Source organism: Festucalex cinctus, chromosome 17, assembly GCF_051991245.1.
Source record: "Festucalex cinctus isolate MCC-2025b chromosome 17, RoL_Fcin_1.0, whole genome shotgun sequence".
NCBI classification, from domain to species: domain Eukaryota; kingdom Metazoa; phylum Chordata; class Actinopteri; order Syngnathiformes; family Syngnathidae; genus Festucalex; species Festucalex cinctus.
The window spans coordinates 13,550,812-13,574,289 of record NC_135427.1 but is presented as its reverse complement, the minus strand read 5'-3'; the positions used below and the strand labels follow the sequence as shown (position 1 = coordinate 13,574,289).

At 38.8% G+C, this 23,478-nt stretch overlaps 3 protein-coding genes across 16 annotated transcripts in view; 2 read left to right on the top strand and 1 right to left on the bottom strand.

Annotated features, from left to right (window-relative positions):
- The window catches only part of luc7l (LUC7-like (S. cerevisiae)), an 8,064-nt gene extending 6,626 nt beyond the window's left edge, over positions 1–1,438 (top strand). For all 3 annotated transcript variants that reach the window (XM_077502642.1, XM_077502643.1, XM_077502644.1), the window contains one exon: positions 584–1,438. In XM_077502642.1, coding sequence (XP_077358768.1) covers positions 584–698 — 115 coding nt within the window. In that variant the 3' untranslated portion in view covers positions 699–1,438. The remainder of the gene's footprint in view (positions 1–583) is intronic.
- LOC144004923 (epidermal growth factor receptor kinase substrate 8-like protein 1) lies at positions 900–15,334 on the bottom strand. 8 transcript variants are annotated; one of them, XM_077502624.1, is made up of 19 exons: positions 13,341–15,334; positions 11,732–11,807; positions 11,485–11,643; positions 11,177–11,326; positions 11,023–11,099; positions 8,565–8,677; positions 8,349–8,395; positions 8,132–8,258; positions 6,972–7,060; positions 6,810–6,884; positions 5,404–5,552; positions 4,966–5,110; positions 3,971–4,014; positions 3,768–3,873; positions 3,546–3,671; positions 3,298–3,451; positions 2,245–2,410; positions 2,023–2,155; positions 900–1,934 (listed from the first exon to the last, which is right to left on the bottom strand). In XM_077502624.1, exons 2-19 carry the CDS (start codon positions 11,762–11,764, stop codon positions 1,848–1,850), a joined length of 1,980 nt encoding a protein of 659 aa, XP_077358750.1. In that variant the 5' UTR covers positions 11,765–11,807; positions 13,341–15,334; the 3' UTR covers positions 900–1,847. The 8 variants fall into 8 exon arrangements, with proteins under 8 accessions (XP_077358750.1, XP_077358754.1, XP_077358755.1 ...); XM_077502628.1 differs by having other exon boundaries at positions 3,971–4,011; XM_077502629.1 differs by having other exon boundaries at positions 6,972–7,057.
- LOC144004924 (sodium-dependent neutral amino acid transporter B(0)AT2-like) lies at positions 14,502–23,478 on the top strand. Of its 5 annotated transcripts, none has more exons than XM_077502633.1 (12): positions 14,502–14,681; positions 16,652–16,832; positions 16,913–17,070; positions 17,294–17,414; positions 17,489–17,658; positions 18,235–18,345; positions 18,423–18,664; positions 18,802–18,985; positions 20,191–20,392; positions 20,479–20,638; positions 21,942–22,104; positions 22,184–23,478. In XM_077502633.1, exons 2-12 carry the CDS (start codon positions 16,652–16,654, stop codon positions 22,412–22,414), a joined length of 1,923 nt encoding a protein of 640 aa, XP_077358759.1. In that variant the 5' UTR covers positions 14,502–14,681; the 3' UTR covers positions 22,415–23,478. The 5 variants fall into 5 exon arrangements, with proteins under 5 accessions (XP_077358759.1, XP_077358762.1, XP_077358761.1 ...); XM_077502636.1 differs by lacking the exon at positions 14,502–14,681 and adding an exon at positions 14,827–15,281; XM_077502635.1 differs by lacking the exon at positions 14,502–14,681 and adding an exon at positions 15,615–15,755.

Sequence of the window (23,478 nt, the reverse complement as noted above, 5' to 3'; positions counted from 1 at the left end):
CAAATGGAACTTAAAAACAAAGATGAGTCTCTTCTTTCATCAGGGGAAAAAAAGTGTATTTGTATATGTTTCCGTTTTGCAGCATTTAGCATCAGAATATAGCCAAGTTTCATCATTATTCACAAATCTTTTGAAAATACTGGCAAAAAGAGCTTGTTGCAACATGGCCCTGGATGATCTCTTATACTCTACTGCCACCTGCTGGCTGTTTTTTGTAATAATTATCATTGCTCTAAGTGACCTCTTCAGGTCAGAAGCTGCATCAAAGCCTTCTGTATGCTTTAGCATAAAAACATATTTATACGTTTTGGGGAGTGCAGGACAATGTATTAAAAATATATTTATGTTTTTGGGATTGAATGAGTTAATTGGCCGATTAAATTTAAAAGCATATATAATCAATCAAATCTTTTTTTGAGTCCCTTAACATTTACAAGAACCAAGAAATGAATTACAAAGACATCATTTTGAGTTACTGCCAACACTGAACAGCATTTTACTGTCAGAATATTTTTGGAGCATTTCACTCATTGGCACGAAATGAAAATAAAACAAAATAACGTGTGTGTGACTTTGGTGCCAGGTCATCCAGAGACCGCGAGCGCTCGTCCCGAGACGCGTCTCAGGGGCGCGAGCGGCGGGACGGCGTCAACGGCCGCTCGGACTCTCGTAGGGCAGACGACCGAGAAGACCCGTGAAGGCCAAAGTCCATCCCACACGACACCCGCCGTCTCGTTTGTCTCGTTCCACACAGTCCTCCGTAGATTCATTTTTTTTCTTTGACTCACATGAAACGCAAACCTTATTCAAGAATATGAAATCAATCGTATATCAAGTCACAAATCGGCTGTGATTTGGTGGCATTGCTTTATCCAGTGAATAGTGACGCAAACAGGTCATACATTTGTGAATCTTTTATTCAGTTACTTTCTTTTATTATACAGAATTTGACTTTGGAATGAGTGTTTTTGTTTCCTGTTTTCGGTTTGATCAGCGCCCTTTCAAATCCTTAGGAAACCCTCCTTAAGTCCCTTCACACGTCAACCATGTTTTTTCTTCCAATGTAGGCTGAATTTTGGGAGGGGGCGGCCAGTAAGTAGTGAGAGTAAGTTGAAATGTGAAGTCTAGTGAAAAAAAAAAAGATTGAATTTGTTTGCAAGTTATCATGTTTTGTTAATTGACTTAAAAAATATATATGTTCGTCATTTATATAGAATGTTCCTTTGAGTTAGTCTTGGCAAGTGAAGCAGAATTGTTGTACATGCCATTAAAAAAAAAAAAAAAAAAAACAGACAGACTGAACTGCTTTATAATTACGTGCAAGCAGATTGTAACAGCTGCCTCGCTTTACATTTAATGTGAAGATGTGATCTGGTTCCGCTGGGGTTCATTAATTAAAAAAAAAAAAATGTTATCAATTAAACCATATTAAAGTCAATATTGTATTTTGGTCATTTCTTACGCTGAGAAGTGCTGGCTTGTTTTCCTTACATACTCGCTGGATTATTTACATATTTTTGACACAGCAGATTGGGTTGAAGATTTGGATTTGGTTGGCCTGAGGAAATGGGTTACTTTTTAACCCAGCAGTGTACTTGAGGTGCTGTATTTGAATAGATCTGTACATTTAATTTACTCAATATCACTATCAACGGACGGCAAAATCAACATGTGAACTATAAGTTAGCGGTGTATACTTGCTTTAAATACAAAACGGAAATCCAAATGACCGCTGTGGCACAGCGATCCTAAGCTTGCTGCACACTATTTTCAGGTAGGTACTGCATATATATTATTCATAATAATAATAATAATAATGCCATCAAGTCCATCTGTGATGCATCCGCTCACAACGTGCTGCTCTCCAATTTCAGGTCCACCTTCATTTTCTGTTTCTCCATGACGGCCTCCAGCTCCGTGGCCCTGCGAGCGTCCTGCAGACGAAAGCGGGAGAACCAACGGAATCCCGTTAGGACCCGAGTGCGGTGTTGAAATTGCGCTGAGAATGAATTGCCGGGTCACCTCCAGCAGTGCCCGCTGCACCGCCATCTGGCTGTACACCCGAGCGCCTTCATCGGGGATGACTTCGCGCAGCTCGTCCTTGCTGAGGGAGAAGAGCTGAGCGCCCGTCAGGACCCCCAAACATGTCACCGTTCTGTGGGAGCACGAGAGGTGAGTTTTTTTATTTTTTATTATTAGTTGTGGCCACCAGATGGCGCTAAAGCAAAACTAATTAGAACTCACGGTTCACTGAAGCCTTTCCCCGCCAGCCACAATGCCACCTCCTCAGGGGTGGAGTGGTAGTCGAGGGGGAGGGAGGTCTCCGCCGATCGAGGGATGATCAGAGGCTTGCTGTTGATGGCCTTTCCGTTAGTCAGTCTCTGGAGCAGCTCGTCATTCACCAACATAACTGGAAATTTTATACAGAAATAGTTTGTCACTATGCAGGACCAAAATTACCCAAATTTAAAAATGAATAAATAAATACGAGTGAAAATATAAATGTATCTAAAAAATATAAGTACAAATTTAAATACAATAAATAAATATAAATGGCAATAAAATAAAAATAGATAAAAAAAAATGTTAAAATAAAAATAGAATTAAACGTCAATCAACAAATAAAAACACTGCTCTCACATATATTTATTTCATGATGCACATGCTGTGTCAGGTCCAAATGTTATCCAAATGAGGGTGCGGTCCTAAGCGTGTCTTGGGTTGGACTCCGCTGTTGCAAACCGCATTTCAATGGTCGAGTGAGCTGGTCGGCGAACAAGGAAGTCTCGCCGGCTTGCGTGGAGAGCCCCAGCATGGGACGACTATCTTGTCTACTGTCACCACGACTTGATGTCAAGTCGCAAGTTGTCCAACCCAAGACGCTTAGGACCGCCCCCTCATTTGAATAACATTTAGACCTGACTGTGCGCTGTGCAGCATGGAATAAATGCATGTGAGAACAGAGCGTTTTTATTTATTGATTGATCATTAATTCTATTTATATATTAATTTTTGTATTTACTTCAACATTTTTTATTTTAATTTTTTTTTATATTTATTTTTTTAATATCTTTTTTTTTGTATTTTTACATTTATTCATGGATATTTTTTTGTTGTTTTTACTATCATTTATATATTTTTTTATTTAATATATTTTTTATATGTTCTTATTTTCACTTGTATCATTTATTTATTCATTTATTTTTAATTTTTGCAGTTTTGGTCCTTCATATGTCACTGCGGCAAAAAAAAATAAATAAAAAAATGTAAAAAAAAAAATCCACAACCACCATTCACCTCTATCTTCCTCTGTTGCTTGCGCATGCTGGTTGTAGGTCGGCACGCCGTGCGGGACGCGTTGGACGGCGGGGTTATGACGTAGAGCGGGCAGAGTTGGCGCAGCCGGGGTGAACGTCTTGGCAGCGGGAGGTGGGGGCGGAGCCTGTGGGAGCTAAGGAGTATTTGGTATGATGTCAAGTCAAGGCCCACTTTGCTCTACTCTGGCACTGTCTAGTGGATAGTGAGGATGTTTGCGTTGGGCTCACCGTGGGTGGCTTGCTGGCGACGGGACTCTCCACGTGAGTGACGGGCTCCAGGATGTTGAATGGAACGAAGCCCACCTGGTTGAACCGATTGCGACATTTCCACCAGCGCTTGGATGACTCCAGCACCTGTTGCGCACACAAATGATTATCATCGCAAAGCAACGGCGGGCTGTGATCGTCCACTCTCCCGTCACAATGATAGAAATGGACCGTTCCAAGTACCTCGAGCGTCTCCCCTTGCTGCACGGAAAGCTCCGTGTTGTTCCTGGCGATGAAGTCATAACTGCAGCTGTAGACTTTTTCAGACTCTGGGGAGCCTCCTGTGTCTCTAGAGGGGAGACAGATTTGTGTGATGTCACAATCCCACTGCACCATAAGACATTTCTTGCACATTACTTACTGCAGATCTTTAAAAGAGGACTTACATTTCATCACTGATGTGGCTGTCGAGCTGTTGCTGCTGCTGCTGCTGTCAAAAACAGGACATGCAAACATTGAGGTAAGGAACAATGTTATTTTAGTTAACTAAAAAAAATTATAATAATAATAATGGTTCACGAAATAAAAACGAAAACTAACAAACTATTTTATGTTTATAAAACTAGAATTATAGTAAAAATGTTTGTTTAGTCTTTGGTGATTAATGCATGAACCTTTGAGGATGATTTTAAATGTGATCTTAAGTAAATTTCTGCGGTTTGCTGGCAACCAGTTCAGGGTGTCCCCCGCCTACTACCCGAAGCTAGCTGGGATAGGCTCCAGCACCTCCTGCGACCCTTGTGAGGAGTAAGCGGTCAAGAATATGGATGGATATTAAGTAAATTTATTTTGATATTCACTGGAATAAGCATGTTTGAAAGTGTTGTCACACAGAAGTGACGTCATCTCACTAGCAGCCAATAGAAAAGCACCCTCAGATGATGTCACTTCCATGGTTTTTTTTTTTAAATATTGCGCACAAGTAATACAAAAAATAAAAAATAATACTGAAACTAGCTAAAACTAAGCATTTATTAAATAACTAAAACTAATAAGAACTAACAGAACCACACAGAAAATGAATTAAAACTGACTAAAAAAAAAACAAAAAAAACTCAAAATGAAATCAAAACTAACTAAAATGAAAAATTCCAAAACTATATAACCCTGGTAAGGAGATGGATGGTGCTGATAAGGCCTTTTAATAATGGCTAAACATGCTCTCATAGGTCATAAAACACGAAGCATGTACAGTTCAAATATTATTCATACCTTGAGCAAACTTTGAGTTCAAGTGATTTTTATGTGCTATATCTTTTAGCTGGAAAGAACAAGCTTGTATATATTTTTTTAAATGACAAATTTGAAATGATCAACTAGCATGAATTTGAAAAAATACAAAAACAAATACTATTCCAAACTTTTACGCAACATTGCGTACCTCTTGTTTGAGCCGGAGGGCTTCGTGTTTGTGCTGTGACTCGACCGGATCCTCCCAAACCTGCCCGTCCGCCCGGAACGTGTCGGGCTTCCAGCCGTCTAAGAACACGGGCGTGTACGGAGCGATGGGGCCTCTGAGCTCCGAGCTGACAGCAGATGAAGAAGATTGTGTATATATATTATTAAATAGTATGAAGTATACCCTAAAGCCCATTAAACAATATCCATAAAACTAAAGCAAAACATGTTTAATTCTTTACATTCTATTATTCAATAATGTCATTCCGGTTTGTTGTTTTTTGGGGAGGACGGAACAGATTACCGGTAATGCCATTCATTTCAATGGGGAAACATTATTTGACATAACTAAACTCTCTGTATTTCAAATCCGAAACTGTTTTGTCCCTGCGTGACCTTTATTAGCCCCGGTAATACTGACCGAGAGTGCGTCCAGTTGGGACCCAGGGACGTCCACAGATGCCTCTCCTCCACGTTGAGGTTCTCTTGCAGCAGGGACACGGCAGCGCCGGTCAGGGCGGGACTGGACACGGCGGCCGCCAGAGCCGGGCCCCCTGTCGTCTTCACCATCTGGACACACCCAGATAAGACAAACAAACCGCTGTTCACATGCCCGCTCTGATAAGCGACGCGCTCGGCTCACACACGAACACTCTTTTCATACAGTTTACGCACGGGAAGCTAAATATATAGCATTAGCGTAGAATAGCGTAAATCACGGGTGGGCAGAGTATGGCCCAGGGGGCTCCGTTCTTTCATTGTCAAGAGTCCTTTGTCACATTCATTTAACATTTTTGCCCCCTAAAATTGGTTAATTAAACATTGTAAAATTTGAATCATCTTTAAATTTGGTTTTAGTAATGTACAATGTAACATGCAAGAGCATCGCAATAAGCAAGTATACTGTAAAGAGCCATAAATATTTTCTGCATTTAAAAAACTAGAGATGAAGCACCATTAAGGGTTAAAAGACACTACATTACTGTCCATAAAGATAAAAAAATGTTATTTTTACCTATCAGTTTGAATGTGTCATTCATACTTCTATCCCTGACGTTTACATCCTTTTATAATATACTGTACACCGTATGTACACTACTACAGTGTTAAAGTGCGAGCGACAGCCAGAGGCAAATTCCAGGTGTGTTGAACATACTTGGCAATTAAACTGATGATTCTCTTGTGGGATGAGTATTATAATGTCATTCGTAATATAATTGCAATCATTTAAAAATAATAAACATGTAGGGTTAGGTTAGTGGTTGTGATGAAACATTGTAAACGTGTTTGTAAATTGCCTTTTTATTCATAGTGGCAGATTTAAAATTATTTTTTTTAAAGGTTAATCATATTAACTCATTCACTCCCAGCCATTTTCACTGAAGCAACTGGATTTTGCAAGGTCCGCAGAATATTGTGTTCTATTGCTATAAAAACAAGGAACCTACCATAAGAAAGATTAGTGTCTTCTTTCATAAGGGGAAAAAAAGTATCTGTTTCCGTTTTGCAGCAATTAGCATAGCTAGTTTCATCGATATTCACATTCCTGGTGAAAACATTGACAAAAAGAGCTTATTGCAACATGGCCCTGGCTGATCTCTTGTACTCTGCTGCCACCTGCTGGCCTTTATTTTATTTTTTTTTATTAACTACCATTTCTTTAAGCCACCTCTTCATGTCAGAAGTGGTATAAAAGCCTATACTCTAGAATAAAACATTAATACTGTAAGACGGTAATACTGTATGAATGAAACAATCATTTACAGACACACCCTTCATTTTACGACAATGGAAAAAAAAAAAGTAGAGGATGTAATATCCACTTACCATATCCAGTGGTTTAAATACGTGATGAACAAGTTCATCAGAGGAAGGACTGGCTATGGTTGATTTCAAACGGGCCTATGCAGAAAAAACGTGTCACAAAAGCAAGCAGAAAATAAAACAGTACCAGAAGAAGTGATGTGTTTTGTTTTTTTTAATACAGACCAGTAGACTGAAGCAATATTTGAATTTCTGGAAGATATCAACAAATTCCTCCTCGGGTGGCGGCCTGGCCCGCATGGTGAGTAAGTCTTCTGTGTTAACAAATAACCAGAGGTGGTAAAAAGTACTTAGGTAGAAGTAGAACTGGTAATAGAAGAAGTACTGCTTCAGTTCCTTTATGTTAAGTACAAAGTACAGACCATGAAATGTACTGGTCAACTATAAACAATAATACCTGTCGTGATAACTTGGCCCATTGAAAAAATTGTGTTGCATGTTACTTTTATGGTTTCAAAAGAATGTTTTTCCTTGTTAAAGTTGTGGGAAAAAAATGCTAAAGCTAATATTTATATTTTTTTTAAATGGTAAATTAAATTATGCCAACGAGGAAAGAATACATCTCACATGTATGTTTTTATTTTGACTAGACTGAGAATTTTTGAGCAACAGAAGCAAACAAAATGTGAAATTAGCTAACGCTAACAACAGGAAAACTCAACTATATTTTTCAGACTAGCCTGAGAATTTTTGAAAGGCAAAAAGAAGCCGAGCAAAAAAAATGCAAAATCAGCTAATGCTAACAACAGAAAAAATACATCTCACCTATGTTTTTTTTTTTTTCACAGTAGACTGAGAATTTTTGAGCAACGGAAGAAAACAAAATGTGAAATTAGCTATCGCTAACAACAGAAAAACTCAACTATATTTTTCAGACTAGACTGAGAATTTTTGAAAGGCAAAAAGAAGCCAAGCAAAAAAATGCTAAATCAGCTAATGCTAACATCAGAAAAAAATACATCTCACGTGACTTTTTTTTTTTCGCAGTATTTTTGAGCTGCGGAAGCAAACAAACAATGCTTAATTAGCGAATGCGAACAACAGAAAATTTAGACCTTATCTGTATGTTTTGTTTTGTTTTTCAGATTAGAATGAGAAATTGTGAACAGAAGCTCGCTGTTTTGAATCATGACTTTATTTATTTATTTTTATTTATTCCATGCGTTTATACTCCCTAGTTTGTTACAGTTGCCCATCATAGTAAAAGTAGAAACTCTTCCCCCCCTACCACCCCCCCAAAAAAGGCTCAAGTAGAGAACAGTTAACCCAAAAATCGAAATATATCCAAACCCAAATTTTCTCACTTATCATAAATTCATTTTTACCTTCCGCACTCTGCTTTTTGCTTTTCTTCTTCTTCCTCCTCTGGTTAAGCACGATGGCGGCCTCGGCCGTCTGCTGCAGTTTGGACATGAAGCTCTCGATGTCATCGAAGCAGTGATTGAGAATCTCCTGAGGGGAGAGGAAGTCGCTCTTTTTTTAATGCCCGTCTCTTGACCTGCAGGCGACGAGGCCGAAGCCAAAAGGTGGACGGCGGCGTACCACTTCTCTCTCGGCTCGAAGCAAGGAGACGTCAGGCGCTCCGTTGGCTGCGCGTGAGACATGTAAGATGATATCGTTCATTGACTTCAATTTTACTTAAGAAAACATCAATTAGTTTTTCAAGCATTGCGAGGGGGAAAAAAAATATGGAGTCATTTAAACCAAAACAAATTCTGAAGTCAAGGTACCACTGTATAAAGAAGGTGCTTTTCTAACCTCTCGGTCCGGGGTAAGGCGGCGGGTTGGTTGGAGGGGCATTGGGGGCGTGCGCGATGGGGTGGCTCGGAATGCCGTAGGGGTCAATCATGTCTGCGCCGTTGTGGGAAAGCCTTCAGGGAAGAAGATAAGACAGATAGTCCACCGCGTTAAGACTTGATGATGATGATGATGATGATGGCGGCTGCTGACTCTGCAATGTCAGTCAAGTTCACATACTGTACATTCACATAGCATATTTTTAGCCTAAAAAAAGTCAAATGTTTTTTAGATTTTCAGACTCAAAAATTTAATTTAGGCTTCTTTTTGTTAAATTTGTTATAGGTTTCTACTTTTCTAAACAAAAAAAAATGCTATTAAACAGTGTTTATCAGATAGATAAAGAAACAAGGTATACTTTCTTCAAAACATCTTGAGATTTTTCACAACAAACTAACATGATGATTGCGAATCACTGGTATAAAAACAAAAGGACGCACCTGCTTACTGTATATAATAAAAATATACGGTAAAATACGAGAGTGGCTCGATATCTTTAGCGTCCTTTTACCGTATGCATGGTTAGCAATCACTTCGCACATTTGAATGACTCCCTAACCCGGAAGTTGGGCGTATATCTCCCTTACCCCGTTAACGCTCCCTCCGCTGGTCCTTTGAAACAATCTGAGAACAGGTCATCCGTAATCCAAACCCGAGCCCCTCTGAAACTAATCCGAGGTCATCCCGCCGCTGCTCCTTGTGCCTTTTGCCGCAATGGCCGGTCTCCCTCTGTCTGTCACACCTTCTCAAGTTATGTGGCAACCGGTAGAACAGGTTGCTCTCTCTGTCAGCTGTTTACACTGCCCTCCCTCCCCAGCGCACACGCAAGCAGCATGCAAAACACGCACGCACGCACGCACAGCGACCGTAACTGTGGCGCCGCTTTGATTCATCATAATGGCGGCAGGAAAGCAAACTGGAGGTGGCTTGGTTTTGTTTCGCTGTTCACTGACCCATAAGAATACAGGGAAACCACAACAGGAGGTGATGTACACCTGTGGCATCGCAATCACGTCTAGTACGCCAGTCTTAAGGAAGAAAATGGGTTTCAAGGCAGATAAAATAAAAAATAAAAAAATATTTGAAAAAAAGGCAGCAAACAAGGAAAGGTCTAAGGAGACCATTTCCAAATTTTAAAAATATATCAAGAATTTTTTTTTTAATAAACAAAATGAAAAGAGCATAAAGAAAATGGTTTTCAAGGCAGATAAAATAAAGAAAAAGAAAAAAAGGCAGCAAACGAGGAAAGGTCTGGGGAGACCATTTTCAAATTTTAAAAATATATCAAGAAATTAAAAATATAAATAAATAAACAAAATGAAATCCAAAATATCCCTTTAAGGAAGAACATGGGTTTCAAGGCAGATTTAAAAAAAAAAAAAAAAAAAAAAAGGCAGAAAATGAGGTAAGGCCCAGTAAGACCATTTCCAAATTTTAAAAATATATCAAGAAAAAAAAATCTTTAAAAAAAAAAATCCAATTATAAATAAATAAAGTGAACTCCAAATTATCCCTTTAATTAAGGAAGAAAATTGGTTAAGAGATAATTTCCAAATTTTAGAAATATATCAAGAAAAAAATAATAAAAAATGAAATCAATAAACAATCAAATTAAAAAAATAAATCAATAAAATGAACTCCAAAGTATCCTTTTAAGGAAGAAAATGGGTTTCAAGGCAGAAAAAAAAAAGGCAGCAAATGAGGTAAGCCCCACGAGACCCTTTCCAAATTTTAAAAATATATCAAGAAAAAAAAAATGAAATCAATAAAAATCTAATTTAAAAAAATAAAATAAAAATAAATTAAACGTACTCCAAAGTTACAATAGGAGTTATATGCATATTGAACCAATGAGTGAAATTTGAGGGAGGACTGATGACAATACTATGTTGCATGTGACCTCACTGGTCTAAACATGACGTTCTGATTAATAAATTTGTGGAATATGAGTTATGTAGCAAAATCCAGCTGTTTTTATCCATCTCAGGGGCCGCCATTTTGCCACATGCTGTCGACTGAAGATGACATCACAGTTGCTCAGGGCTACGACCAATCACAGCTCTCCTGTTTTCTGGAGCTGAGCTGTGATTGGTTGTTAACTGACACCTGAGCAACTGTGATGTTTCACTCGACAGCAAGTGGCAAAATGGCGACCCTCTGAGATGGATAAAAACGGCTGGATTTTGCTACTTAACTCATATTCCACTAGCGCAATATTAACCAAAATATCGTCATTTTTTTTTTTACTGAACTCTAAAGTGCACAAGAAGCCAGTGGAGCGGAGCAAGGCTACAAGTTATATGCTCCCTCTTACGTGTTCCAGTTCAGAAGCCAGTGGTATCATTTTGAATCAACTGGAGGGCTGGCTGATTCCAAAGTTTAGTGCATTAAGTAATGGTAAAAACTGAAAACTGCGTACCTGATTGGATCAGGAGTGGTCTTACTCCGCCCAGACTTGGAAACAGCCTGCGTGATGTTGTCGCGGATGTGTTCTGCCTGCGAGAATGCCAAACCAGAAGTAAAAAATCTGACCCACTCAGGTCAAACCAGGGCGACGTGTTTATGGTGCTCACCATCATGTCCTCACAATTGAAGAAAAGAATATCGGGTTTCTTCTCATGGGCGCTTTGGCACACGAGGAGGAGGAGGGATGGGAAGAGCTCCTCGGAGTTGATAGACTCGCAGCGGAAGATGGAGTTGAAGGAGTAGTTCTCCAGCTCCTCCTGTAGACCAAAATAAGAGCGATTATGTAAATCTGTTGCAATGTGCCGTGTAAATCCACGCAGAGGTGGGATGGGCTAGACTAAGTATTGGTATTTTGGCAGACCGTAAAATGCCGTAAGAAAGCATAAGAAGACCCGACTACATCACATCTACCCGCCTTAGTCTGTATATCTCTGAGATAAACGGCGTCAGATCCGACATCCAGCAGCATCTGTTGACTCCATATCGTTTTGTTCCGAGCCAGCAGGAGGAGACGAGACTGGGCCTCCTCCACTGTCGTCACGTCTCCTTTCTGGAGGGAGAAGGTGATCAGGTGCTGGACCAAAAAAAAAAAAAAAAAGACAAATGAGTCATTTGAGACGCAATCTCACACGGGGGAGTCGCGTGCGTGCGACAAGACTCACCTTGACAAAATACCGTCTGACGTTTGTCATCATTTGTCCTTCTGTTCATGTGTGTCATTCACTGTAGATGTGAACACTGTTAAAAGTTGTTGAAGGTTCTTTTTGGCACCTTAAAAATTAGTGCGATTTCAACATTTTATGGGTAAAATATGACTCAGAAAGTAAAAATGTTGTTTATTTTAGTGAAAATATGTAAGGAATTGGCACCCCCCGAAATAAAGTTTACTATTTGCCTAATTGATATCAGCTGATGGTGCCAAAGCACTACTATTTTTTTTTTTTTTTTTTTTTATCTATTTAGGTTCCTAACCACACTTAAAAAATCTGTCCTTGCTTGGTACCAAAATGACATAAGATGGCGTCAAAATGCTACTTTTTCTATTAGACATGGCTTTGGTGCAAATAAGTACGAGTTTCAATAAATAAGTAAATTTTTAAGTAGGTGGACGAACACTGATGATAAATAATAGTTTTACGACTGTAACAAATTAATTCACATATTTCTCATGGGGAATTTTTTTTTTTTTTTGGTTGTGGATTTGAATTTGAACTTGAAACATGTTCCATTTTGGAGTTCCTGCTGATTTTGATACCAATGAATTTGTTGTAACGATACAACCCAACACTTAACTAGAGAAAAAAAAAAAGCTCCTTGAAATAAACAACTTCATTCATTCATTTAAAACGCTACGCTGCTCATTAAATTCCCTCAGTCTCTCCTCTCTTATCTGTGAGTGATTCCGTAACCAGGGATTACACGAGCTGCCTGACCGGTCTGACTTCCTATCCACCCTATTTATGGAGATCATCAGCACTCTACTCGAGTCACCGGTATCGCTCACACTTCTTTTCACCAGGCACTTTCACAGACGCTGCTAAATTACCACCACAAGCTAACTTAGCTAACAATAGCACTGAACTGAAATTTCCCATACAATATTCAAGTTTCAGTGCTGCCTTTTGAGTTTAAAAGCAAATGTAAGCGTCGTAAAACCATCCCAGGATCAGTCTAGTGTATTTAAGTGCTATTCCACATCATATAAAGAATATCTGAACTGTTTTGTGTTCATATAGCTATTGATGCTAAAGGTTAGCATGTAAGTAGCATTTTGCATTGTGGGCAAAGCTATGTTTTTATTTTATATACATGTTTCATTCTATTTATTCTAGTTTTTTTTAATACTAGTGGTAATAAACCGTCTCTCACACATAAACAGTGAGGGTTAATCAAACATCAGGATGTTGGATTAATGCTAATCCGTCAACAATTACACAAGCTCATTATACTTCCATTGAATTTGCATTTGAGCTTAGAACCAATCTACATTGTAGTCAAGTCGTCTTTTCACTTTAAGGTGTGTACGTCAGCATGTTTGATTCCAGCTAATCCACCTGACAAACTCTTGGGGCACAAATATGTGGCGCAAAAATAACAATGACACTAAAAGCATGTCCATTTTTTTTTTTTTTTTTTTTTGGGATACAGTCCAAGCCCATCTGACTAAAAATAGATCAATGGCATACCTATCATGACACTACTACTGTACATGTTCAACTCAACCACTCTTTCACTATACCAACTCTTTCAAAAATGTATTTTCAAACTTACCAAATGCCGACAAGCTTCCAATACTTTAAATCCTGATCTCAAAAGACTTACATCCGTGTTATGAAAAACGAAAATATGCCGGCGGTGAGTGCATCAGGTGTGACATTCCCCATGAATGCGTTTAGCCGAACAGAGGTGTGTCAATTTTTTTTTGCACGTTCGCACCCTGCCCAGCCCGGCCCGCCCTCACTGGAATTGTGTACTCATCTTGTGTGTTGTGTTGACACATGTGAGGGATTGTAGCCAGGGGCGACGTTGAGGAAAGTGATGATTGCGATCTAAATGCCGAGATGTAACGATAAGGGCAATATCGTAAAATTAAAACTGCCACAATATTGTCATCGTCATGTTCACAATATTTAAAAAGGAACCTATCTGTTAAAGTCAGGTTGATTTCCAATTGTGCATTTCTAGCACCCTCTGGTGGCTAGTTTATGAGTGGAATTTAATTTTTATTAGGGATGTTTTGGCCGTCTTTGTTTAAAATCTATGCTAATTGTTAGATGAAGGGGAACATAATTTGCTTGTGAAGCGATCAATGTGTGCTTTCATTGCCAAATAAGTGCCTCACTATTGTTATTAGAGATTGTAGGTGGTTTATATGCATTGCTGTTATGTACAAAAGCACAATATTGTGCTTTTTTAGTATTAGCTCTTTTTATTTATTTATTTATTTATTTTTACAATATTGTGATCTTTTTTAAATATAATATTATTTTCTGAATGAATGGCAACACGTGGATGCATATGTGCATGCACATACCTTCATAGTGCATTTAATTGTTCCACCACTATTCGTCACTGGCATAAATAACACTATTTTTTTTTAGTCAAATTTTGCACGGCACACTTTTTCAGTCTTCTGATTGGTTACTCGGAGCAAAACCTGCTGTAGCTACCCTGGACCAGTAAAACCCGTTTTTTTTGTGTGTGTGATCTACATCCAATAAATAATCAGGTCCCGTATGCACAACGCGGAGACACTTGCGTAATAATTTGGCAATGACGTCATGGCATAATAGAAATCAGCGTTTAAACCCCTAGGGGGCACATTTGCATTCTGTTTGCCTGTTGCTTTTCTGTATTCTGTGATGTACTAAGAAACTTTACGTGGTTCTCCCGTAAATTAAAAAAAAAAAAAATCTTATGTCAGTGTTCCAATGCATTTTCTAAAGGTAAACGCAACCCGTAATTTAGTCAAGGTGTCACTTTTCACAACAAGCCTCCATAGTGCACCAATGAAGGAGAGAGGCGGAGTTGGGAAAAGTGGCAGCAAAGAAGCGTCAACATAGTTGACTTTTGTTTTAAGGACAATTCCCCCCAGTTATTTCTGCGAATAAGGTATTTACGACATTTTAGCACGCTCATAACATATTTGATCTAGTGCGTTCTCGCTAATACCGTGGATGATTTTTGTGCGCTGTTATGACTTTTAAAGCGGCATACGTGGCAGTTGTGTGACGATGCGCTCCGTGGAATTAACACTCACTTGCCTACACGGTAGACTGCCAATGTCAACAAAAAACATCATTTTAAGACTTATTTATTATTATTTTTGTTTTAATTTGGAGAATCTCATTAGCATTTTTGAGCGCTTGATCGGAAGTGGTCATAGATGTCCATTATTGCGTCAGTTTACCGATTAATAAGAAATCCAGTAGGGAACGAAACAGATGATTGGATGATTTATTTATTTATTTAACCGACAAATTTCAAATGATTGATCACAGGTTATTTAACCCACAATTGAACGTGAACATATTTTACAATATTAGAAGTTAAACACGATGTGGTCAAAATGAAATACTATGTGGGCGAGTTAGCAATAATGATGCATGCGTTAATGTAAATAGTTTACCCGCATACGTAATATATAAACGTATTCGGATGTTGTAGATTCTGCTGCCTTCACGAACCCATTGGACGCAGGACTTATGGGAGGTGAGTGTGAGGTTTGCGACAAGAATAAGTCATTTTTGCGGATGAAAAGTGGAACCTGTTAGAACAACTGAATACAGTAAATTTAAGACTTTGAAATCACGTTGTCTTGTATCCTTTCCTCTTTGAATCACCCTTTATGACGTTTACTGCTAGCCAAACAATAGTTTGTGAACGCAGCATGCAGAATTGTGTTGCCTTCAAGGCCCCAGCGTGCGTATGTGCGTCGGGCTTTTAAATACCAATTTACAACTGTATAAAGCATAATTAATTGATAATACAAGTAAAAGTTGAAAGTTGGAAGTCTTTAAGGTATCAGAATACAATAAAAACGCGACTTTCAGTTGAACGTGCAACGCTAACCTGTATGCTTTCCTCGTTGACTCACTTCTGACGAAAGTGCTGAAGTCAACAATGTCAGTGAACGCAGCATGTAGGCGAGGTCTACACGCGGTGAAGACGGTTTAGAAAATTGCGGTAGTAATTTTTACACTATTGTTTTCAGTTATTATACAGTATTGCACTGCCATTGTGTTTGCCTTTTACTTATTATACCGGTAGCATATTTCCAGTATGTTTTTCAAGTAACTGTTTGACGGCGTCTTTTTGTTTTTATCGAGATTGAAACGGTAGTCACACGTGCGTTCTCATAAGATTTTATCGTCAATATTTATCACATTTGTGCCCCCTGCGTTGTTTTTTCCCCACTACCCTAGACGTAAAATTCATTCCCTGCTCCTCATGTTAGTTTGGGTCATGTTATGAGAACTGTAGTGGGGTCCGTGGTTTTGTCTATGGCCGCAAATGTACGTGTTGTAGTTAGCTAGGTGCTTGGATCAAGGATGCCGCGAAGTAGAGGGCACAATATCACCAGGGGAAAATACCAATATGCTTAATTAAAACCCAATTTTTGAATGAATAACACGTCAAGTATTTTCTCTTTTAAACGATTTCAGTGCTTAGTAGTCAAACGTTTTACACCAAGTACCACATAGAAAAGCTATTTAGCTTTCCAAGTTCCACCAGCTTGACCAACATCAAAATTAGCACTGTAGGCAAAAAATGAGGCGATTTTTTATTCCTAAAAAATATATTTAATATTATTTTACACCACCGTAATGTAATGCACAGTCTCATGAAAAGGCTAATACTAATGTTTAAAATGACACGACTTCATTGACCATTTTATTCAAGTGACGCTCAAAAACAATATATAAAAGTATGTTTTGACTGAAGTAGTTTTAACAAATTTAAGTTGCTATTAATACTGTATGTCATTTTGCAGTGTAACACACAAGTGTCCAATGTCCATCAAGGAACAGATTTGAAAGTACAGGTTATATAATTATTTGTTGTCCATTTTGTCTTCATAGATGGAGAAGCAGCTCTCGGATGTGGAAACCAGCTGTCAAGAAGAGAACCAAGATGCCTCTGAGCCCGAAGGCCGAGCAGGCTGGAACAGCAAAATCGAGTACTTTTTGGCTCAGGTGGGATTCAGCGTTGGGCTCGGTAACGTCTGGAGGTTTCCATATTTGTGCCATCAAAATGGAGGCGGTGAGTGTGTATATATATTTGTTTATATCATTTTTGTATTGAGAAATAATGACTTTTTGTCTTAATTTGTATGTTGTTAGGATCTTTTTTGTTGCTCTACGTGCTGATGATGCTGGTTGTGGGTATTCCCTTGTTCTTCTTGGAACTGGCTGCCGGTCAGGCCATCAGACAGGGAAGCATCGGCGTGTGGAAGTTCATATCCCCCAGGCTTGTAGGAATTGGCTACTCCAGCTGTGTGGTAAGTTCCAAATATTTCTGACAATTTGTTATGCCAGCTTAACCTGTTAGAACCAGTTAGTGAATATTTTAAATACCGATGAGTAGTGGAATGTAGGTGGAATGAGGTCCTCATATTTTCTGTATTCCTTGATCTAAAATGTAATCATATGGCAGATTTCACCACTGAAATTAGTGTGCCATGGATTTGTTCCGGCTGAGTTTGTAAATTTGTGCACTCTCAGGTATGCTTCTTCGTGGCGCTCTACTACAACGTAATCCTCGCATGGAGCCTTTTCTACCTTGGCAATTCCTTTCAGTCCCCTTTACCTTGGACATCGTGTCCAGAGGAGGCGAATGTGACAGGTGTGTGCGATTCTCATGTATCATCTTCGCAGTGATTCAGGAAAAACGTCCTCATCACGATGTTTTCTTTCCAGAATGTAAGGCCAACTCCACAACGTCCTACTTTTGGTACCGCAAAGCGCTGGATATCACGGACAACATCAACGAGACGGGCTCCTTCAACCCGTACATCGTTGGCTGTCTGCTGGCCGCCTGGGTCATTGTGTGCCTGGGAATGTTCAAGGGGATTAAGAGCTCAGTCAAGGTGAAAACTGTAGTCATAAAAGCGAATAATAGTGATTACATCATCTTCCCAAACTCTTTTTCAAAGGTCTAATGCTGCATTCGAGGATGGTCAGATATATCCAAGTTGTTTTTTCCCCAGTTCCGACCTGAAAGCGTTCGACGCGAAAGTAAACAACCAAAATGGCGGATAGTGATAAATTGTTATGTTGGTCCTCAAAACTCATTTTGACATCCAGCAAACTTACTTTCTCGCAATTTTGCTTCATTTATTGTTCTTATTTTATAATAATTCCATACAGTTCAGTCGTTCACCGTATAATTTCATGCAATTTATTTATTTTTCCCGACTTTGCAAGTGGAATTTCCCAGTTCAAGGGGCGTTCCTGTCCACACTTCCTGATTTGAACTCTGATAAGTCCGACTTCCGACCATCCTCGAATGCAACATAAAAGACAAGAGCGACGCAATTAATATATTATGAGCAGATTAATTAATCTGGATGCAAACTTGCAAAATGTACTCATTACTGTCAGACCTTCAGTCTTGAGGCAACACAATGCCTCACGACTCCCACTTCTTTCTTGGAACTCCTTAGGTGATGTACTTCTCCTCCATCTTCCCCTACGTGGTGCTGTTCTGCTTCCTTGTGCGTGGTCTTCTCCTTGAAGGGGCCTTGGAAGGAATCACCTACATGTTCTACCCCAAGGTAGACGGCAGATGACGATTTCTCTTTCGTAATATCGCAGCCCTGATGCGCTCGTTATTTTTCTCGTCTCCACACAGCTGGAGATCTGGGGAGATATACAGGTGTGGCGGCAGGCCGCCACGCAGGTCTTCTTCGCCCTGGGTCTGGGTTTCGGTTCCATTATCGCGTACTCGTCCTATAATCCCAAGAGCAACAACTGCCACCGCGACGCCTACACCGTGTCGTTCATCAACTTCTTCACGTCTGTGCTGGCCACGCTGGTGGTGTTCGCCGTGCTCGGCTTCCGCGCTAATAAGATTGTCGCGGAGTGTGTTGTGAGGTACAAAAAAACCCTTAAGAATTCTGAACAACAGGGTTGTAAAATATCCTGAACATGTGCTACAAAGACAAGTCAAATACGAAAGCTACGACTAAAATGTCTGAAATTTTTCTATTACACACGTGCTTTTTCCTTAGTAACCTGAATGTGCTGTTGGAGCAGGCCCAAAACGGTTTTATGGACCAAAGCATGCTACCAAGCTTTAACCATTCGGACCCCGGCTCTTTCGGCCTGGAGGCGTACAGGAACTGGTTCGAACAACATGGAAGCCACGTCCCGGTTAACTTATCTGACTGTGACTTGGAAAAGGAGATGCAGAAGGTGCGTTTTTGTTTTTGTTTTTTTAACTTAATCTTGATGATTGATTTATTTTTTTATTTTTTTTATTTTTTTTTGTTGCCCACACAAAATTAGTGACAGACCTATATGGTTTGTTTGTTTGTTTTTGTTTTTTCCCAGGGCCGATACTGATACAATTATGAGTAGTCAAGGAGACTGCTAACCGATATTTCAAGCCGATAATCATTTACAGTAAAAGAGAAAATATTAACATAAAAAAAAAAAATACTGTTGAAATACCATTAACTCATTCACTCCCAGACATTTTGACTGAAGCAAGGATTTTGACTGATTTTGCAAGCCCTACAGAATGTTGTTCTATTGCTATAAAAACATGTGAACCTACCAAAAGAAAGATTAGTCTCTTTTTTTTTTTTCATCAGGAAAAATAAAGTATATTTGTGTCTGTTTCCGTTTTGCAGCAATTAGCATTAGAATATGGCAAAGTTTCATCAATATTCACATTCCTGGTGAAAACATTGGCAAAAAGAGCTTGTTGCAACATGGCTCTGGCTGATCTCTTGTACTCTGCTGCCACCTGCTGGCCATTTTTTGTAATAACTACCATTTCTTTAAGCCACTTTTTCATGTCAGATGCTGTATCAAAGCCTTCTGTATACTCTAGAAAAAAAAAAACGGATAAAAATGTTTTCGGGAGTGCAAAGTATTAAACGTATTTTTACGTTTTTGGGGTTGAATGAGTTAAGCATGTTTGTTAAAACAACTTTTTACATTTTCAAGACTTTTAAGGTTTTCCTTTTAATTTTAAACCTGAAAAGAATATATTCATTTCAACATAATTTCTTAATTTTTAAAAGTAAAAAGTGTAGAGAGCTAGCAGTGTCGGCAACATCTTTTATAAAGTAAAAATATAAATAAATACATAAATTAAAAGTTCCCCGTATCTCACTAAATGACAAATGAATGCAAATGTAGCTAATTTTGTGTTTTCGTCGGGGTACTTAAAAGGTTTCAAAAGTTCACCGCAGTCAGTGAAAATTTGAACATGTTCAAAAATTTCTTTGCAGCAAGTAAAAACTGTCCAAAACCTGATGAAAACCTAAAATTTGCTCGCATTCATCGATCAGTGAGATACCAGCTTTATTGGCCTTCAGATTCGTAAAATCAGTCTCCCACTACACAAAATTTCAAGTATGTGTGATTTTTTTAATTTTTTTTATTTTCAGGGTGTGCAGGGGACCGGCCTTGTTTTCATCATCTTCACGGAGGCAATGTCTTTGTTACCCGGCAGCCCGTTCTGGTCGGCGCTCTTCTTCCTCATGCTGCTCAACTTGGGCCTCAGCACCATGTTCGGCACCATGGAAGGCATCCTGGCGCCGCTCACCGACCGCTTCAAGACTCTGGCAAACAACAAGACCAAACTCACAGGTTTCACAAACACCCTTTGCTGGTTATAAACCACCCGAGGCAAATATTTGCTTGCATCCCGACATTTCCTGTTTATGCCAAAACAGTTTGTAGCTGCCTCTTCGGCTTCCTGATTGGCCTGCTCTTCACTCAGCGCTGCGGGAACTACTTTGTCATGATGTTTGACGATTACTCTGCAACCTTGCCTCTTATCATCGTGGTGGTGTTTGAGAACTTCAGCGTGTCTTGGTTGTATGGAGCGGACAGGTGAGGCAAAATCACTTTATTTTAGGGTTGTCAGGCCCTTAAAATTGTTTTATCGTAATTAATGGCATGACTTCAATAGTTAACTCACGATTAATCGCAAATTTTATCTGTTCTAAAAGTACAATAAAATATTTTTTTCTACGTTTTCGTATTCTTGTTAACGTGAAAGAGGAAAAAATGTTAAATAGAAATATGTCTGCATCGTTTAGTCATTGATATAGTAATTTAATAATAGTTCATAAAATTGAGTTAAAAAAAGTGCTGTACTGTAAAAAAAAAAAAAAAAGTGTGATATTGATTTTTCATTTTTCTGCCACTAGATGGCATAATTGCATTTGTAAGATGTTGGCAACAGCTCAGTGCATTTTTTTTTCATATTAAAAGCTAGGGGTGTTAAAAAAAAATCGATTCGGCAATATATCGCGATACTACATCACGCAATTCTCGAATCGATACAATAGGCGGCTGAATCGATTTTAAACTTCCATTTTTAATGGAAAAATATTCAACAAAACGTCTTACTTTGGGTTAGGGTTCACACCTTAAGCATGGAAGAATGTTATATGAACGGAACATTAAGCCTTAATATTTTATTTTAATGCTGTTCAAGCATCAAACAGATTACAACCTGTATAAGACTGAAGTTTCAGATAAATAATAAATTTTCATACAAATCTTATACTCTACAAGTTTACTGATTAGTATTTTCAAAATTTGAATGAAAAAAATCACAACAATTGACTTTTAAATTCGTACCGGGATTAATCGGTATCGAATCGAATCGTCAGGTACTAGGCAATTCACACCCCTATTAAAAGCTATCGAATGTTTACCAAAGTAACTTGTGAAATTCTGCACATTTTTAAAATTGTAAAATACAACTTGACCCCAGTTTTCATATATATATGCATTGTTGTTACTTTATTACTGCTAAATTTTGACGTGTTCGTGACTGCTGCGTTGGAAGTGGAATTCCCCCAGTACAGGCTTTCCAACTAAGGGGCGCTCACACGCATTAAAAAAAAATCAGTTGCGTTAAAGGAACCCTCAATAAACTCAAATTAACGCACTCATTTTGACACCACAAATGTATTTATTTATTTTACAAATATATCAGTTTTTGCTGTGTCATATTTAGGCAAATGTGCTAGCTAGCTAATACTATGTTTTTTTTTTTTTTTTTTTTTTTTTTTTTTTATGTAACATGGCTTGATGATAGTTTACATGTTAGATGCATGGTGTCGGTGTTTTATGATCTTCTGCGTTTCAAGTGATTTTTGCCGCCATTGTCTTTGTTTAAAAGGTTTCTGGACGACATCGAGGCCATGCTGGGCTGGCGCCCCTCTGTGGCCTACAAGTACCTGTGGAAGTACATTTGTCAGCTGGCCATGATGGCATTGCTGGCGGCCACAAGCATTAACATGTTCATCAAAGCGCCAACTTACATGGCGTGGAATCAAATGACGGTAGGAAGCATTACGGTGCGAAGTTCACGTGTTGAAACGTTTTCCCTGTGCCTGATTGGACTTTATTCTAATTTCCCAGACTTCCGAGATGGCCGTGCCTTACCCAGGCTGGGCTCTGGCCGTCTTAGCCCTGCTCATCATATTTGCCATGATGCCCGTGCCGCTGGGCTTGTTCTACACTCTCCTCCAGGACCGGAACCGGGCTCGCTGCGGCGGGATCCCGGCGGATGAGTACAGAATTGTTAGCATTAACCCCATGACGGAGATGTCCCATTTCAGACAATTGAACGGGGACGCGGGTTCAACATAAATTCGGTTATTCGGATCACTTTTTTTTTTTTTTGGTACAACGGGACCTATCCTAAGATAATATTTGGGTGTTAATTGTGTTGGTTTTACTTTTTCCACACACAATGTCAATTTGTGTTTACATTTTTATTTTTTTTTTACAAAGCATTTTTTACAAAGGTAAGACAAATACTTAAAATAAAATTTTTCATGAGGTCGTTGACACAACGGCCACATGTTGCTGTATTTTAGTAACATTGAGCCCAAATTTCAGGAGCCATATGATGCACTACGTTGACAAATACAAGATCCTGGAAAATATCATATTGGTGATTCATGGTCCTTTTTAGCAAGGTGCTTTTCAAGTCTGATGTTTTAATCGCACGAAAATACCAAACAAGAACGTGTTCTCGGGGGCGACTGGTGGGGTTCAATATCTTGCTCAAGGACACTTGACATAGTCACAAGGGCCGGGGGATTGAACCCACAACCTCGGGGTTGTGAGAGGAACACACTACCGTTGAGCCATGTCACCCCAAAGTATGTTCACAAACATGAGCCTTTGAGTCATTTGTGGGAGATATGGAAATTAGTACCATAGTCACAAATGTTCATGAGTTTTTATCAACCTGTCTGCTTCAAGCTTTTTGGGATTATTGTTCCTAATGTCCACGAAAGAAGAAGTATGTTTTTGAATCTTGTCAAGTCGCTTTCGCTCTACTGGTCATAGTTTCCGTTTTTAATATGAAGACACGGACCGGATGAATTAATTTCCAACACACGCAGTGCAGTGTTAATGTTTTTCTGCGTCTTGTTTTCCATGGCATTGTTTATCAGAGCTACAGTTAAGGTAACTTGTTTACTACAGAAGATAAATTTGTGAAAATATGGTTTAATGCTGCCAATGTACAAATGCCAAGTGTTTTTCTCATGAAAAAAAAAATATTGTGCCGTGTACAGTTCTGAACATTTTTTGTTTTGTGGATTGTTTTTTAAAAATGTACAGAAAAGGGAATTTGATGCCTTTTATATGTAATATATTCTTATGAAAACGCTTTTCTTATTAAAGCTGATCTTTGAACACAA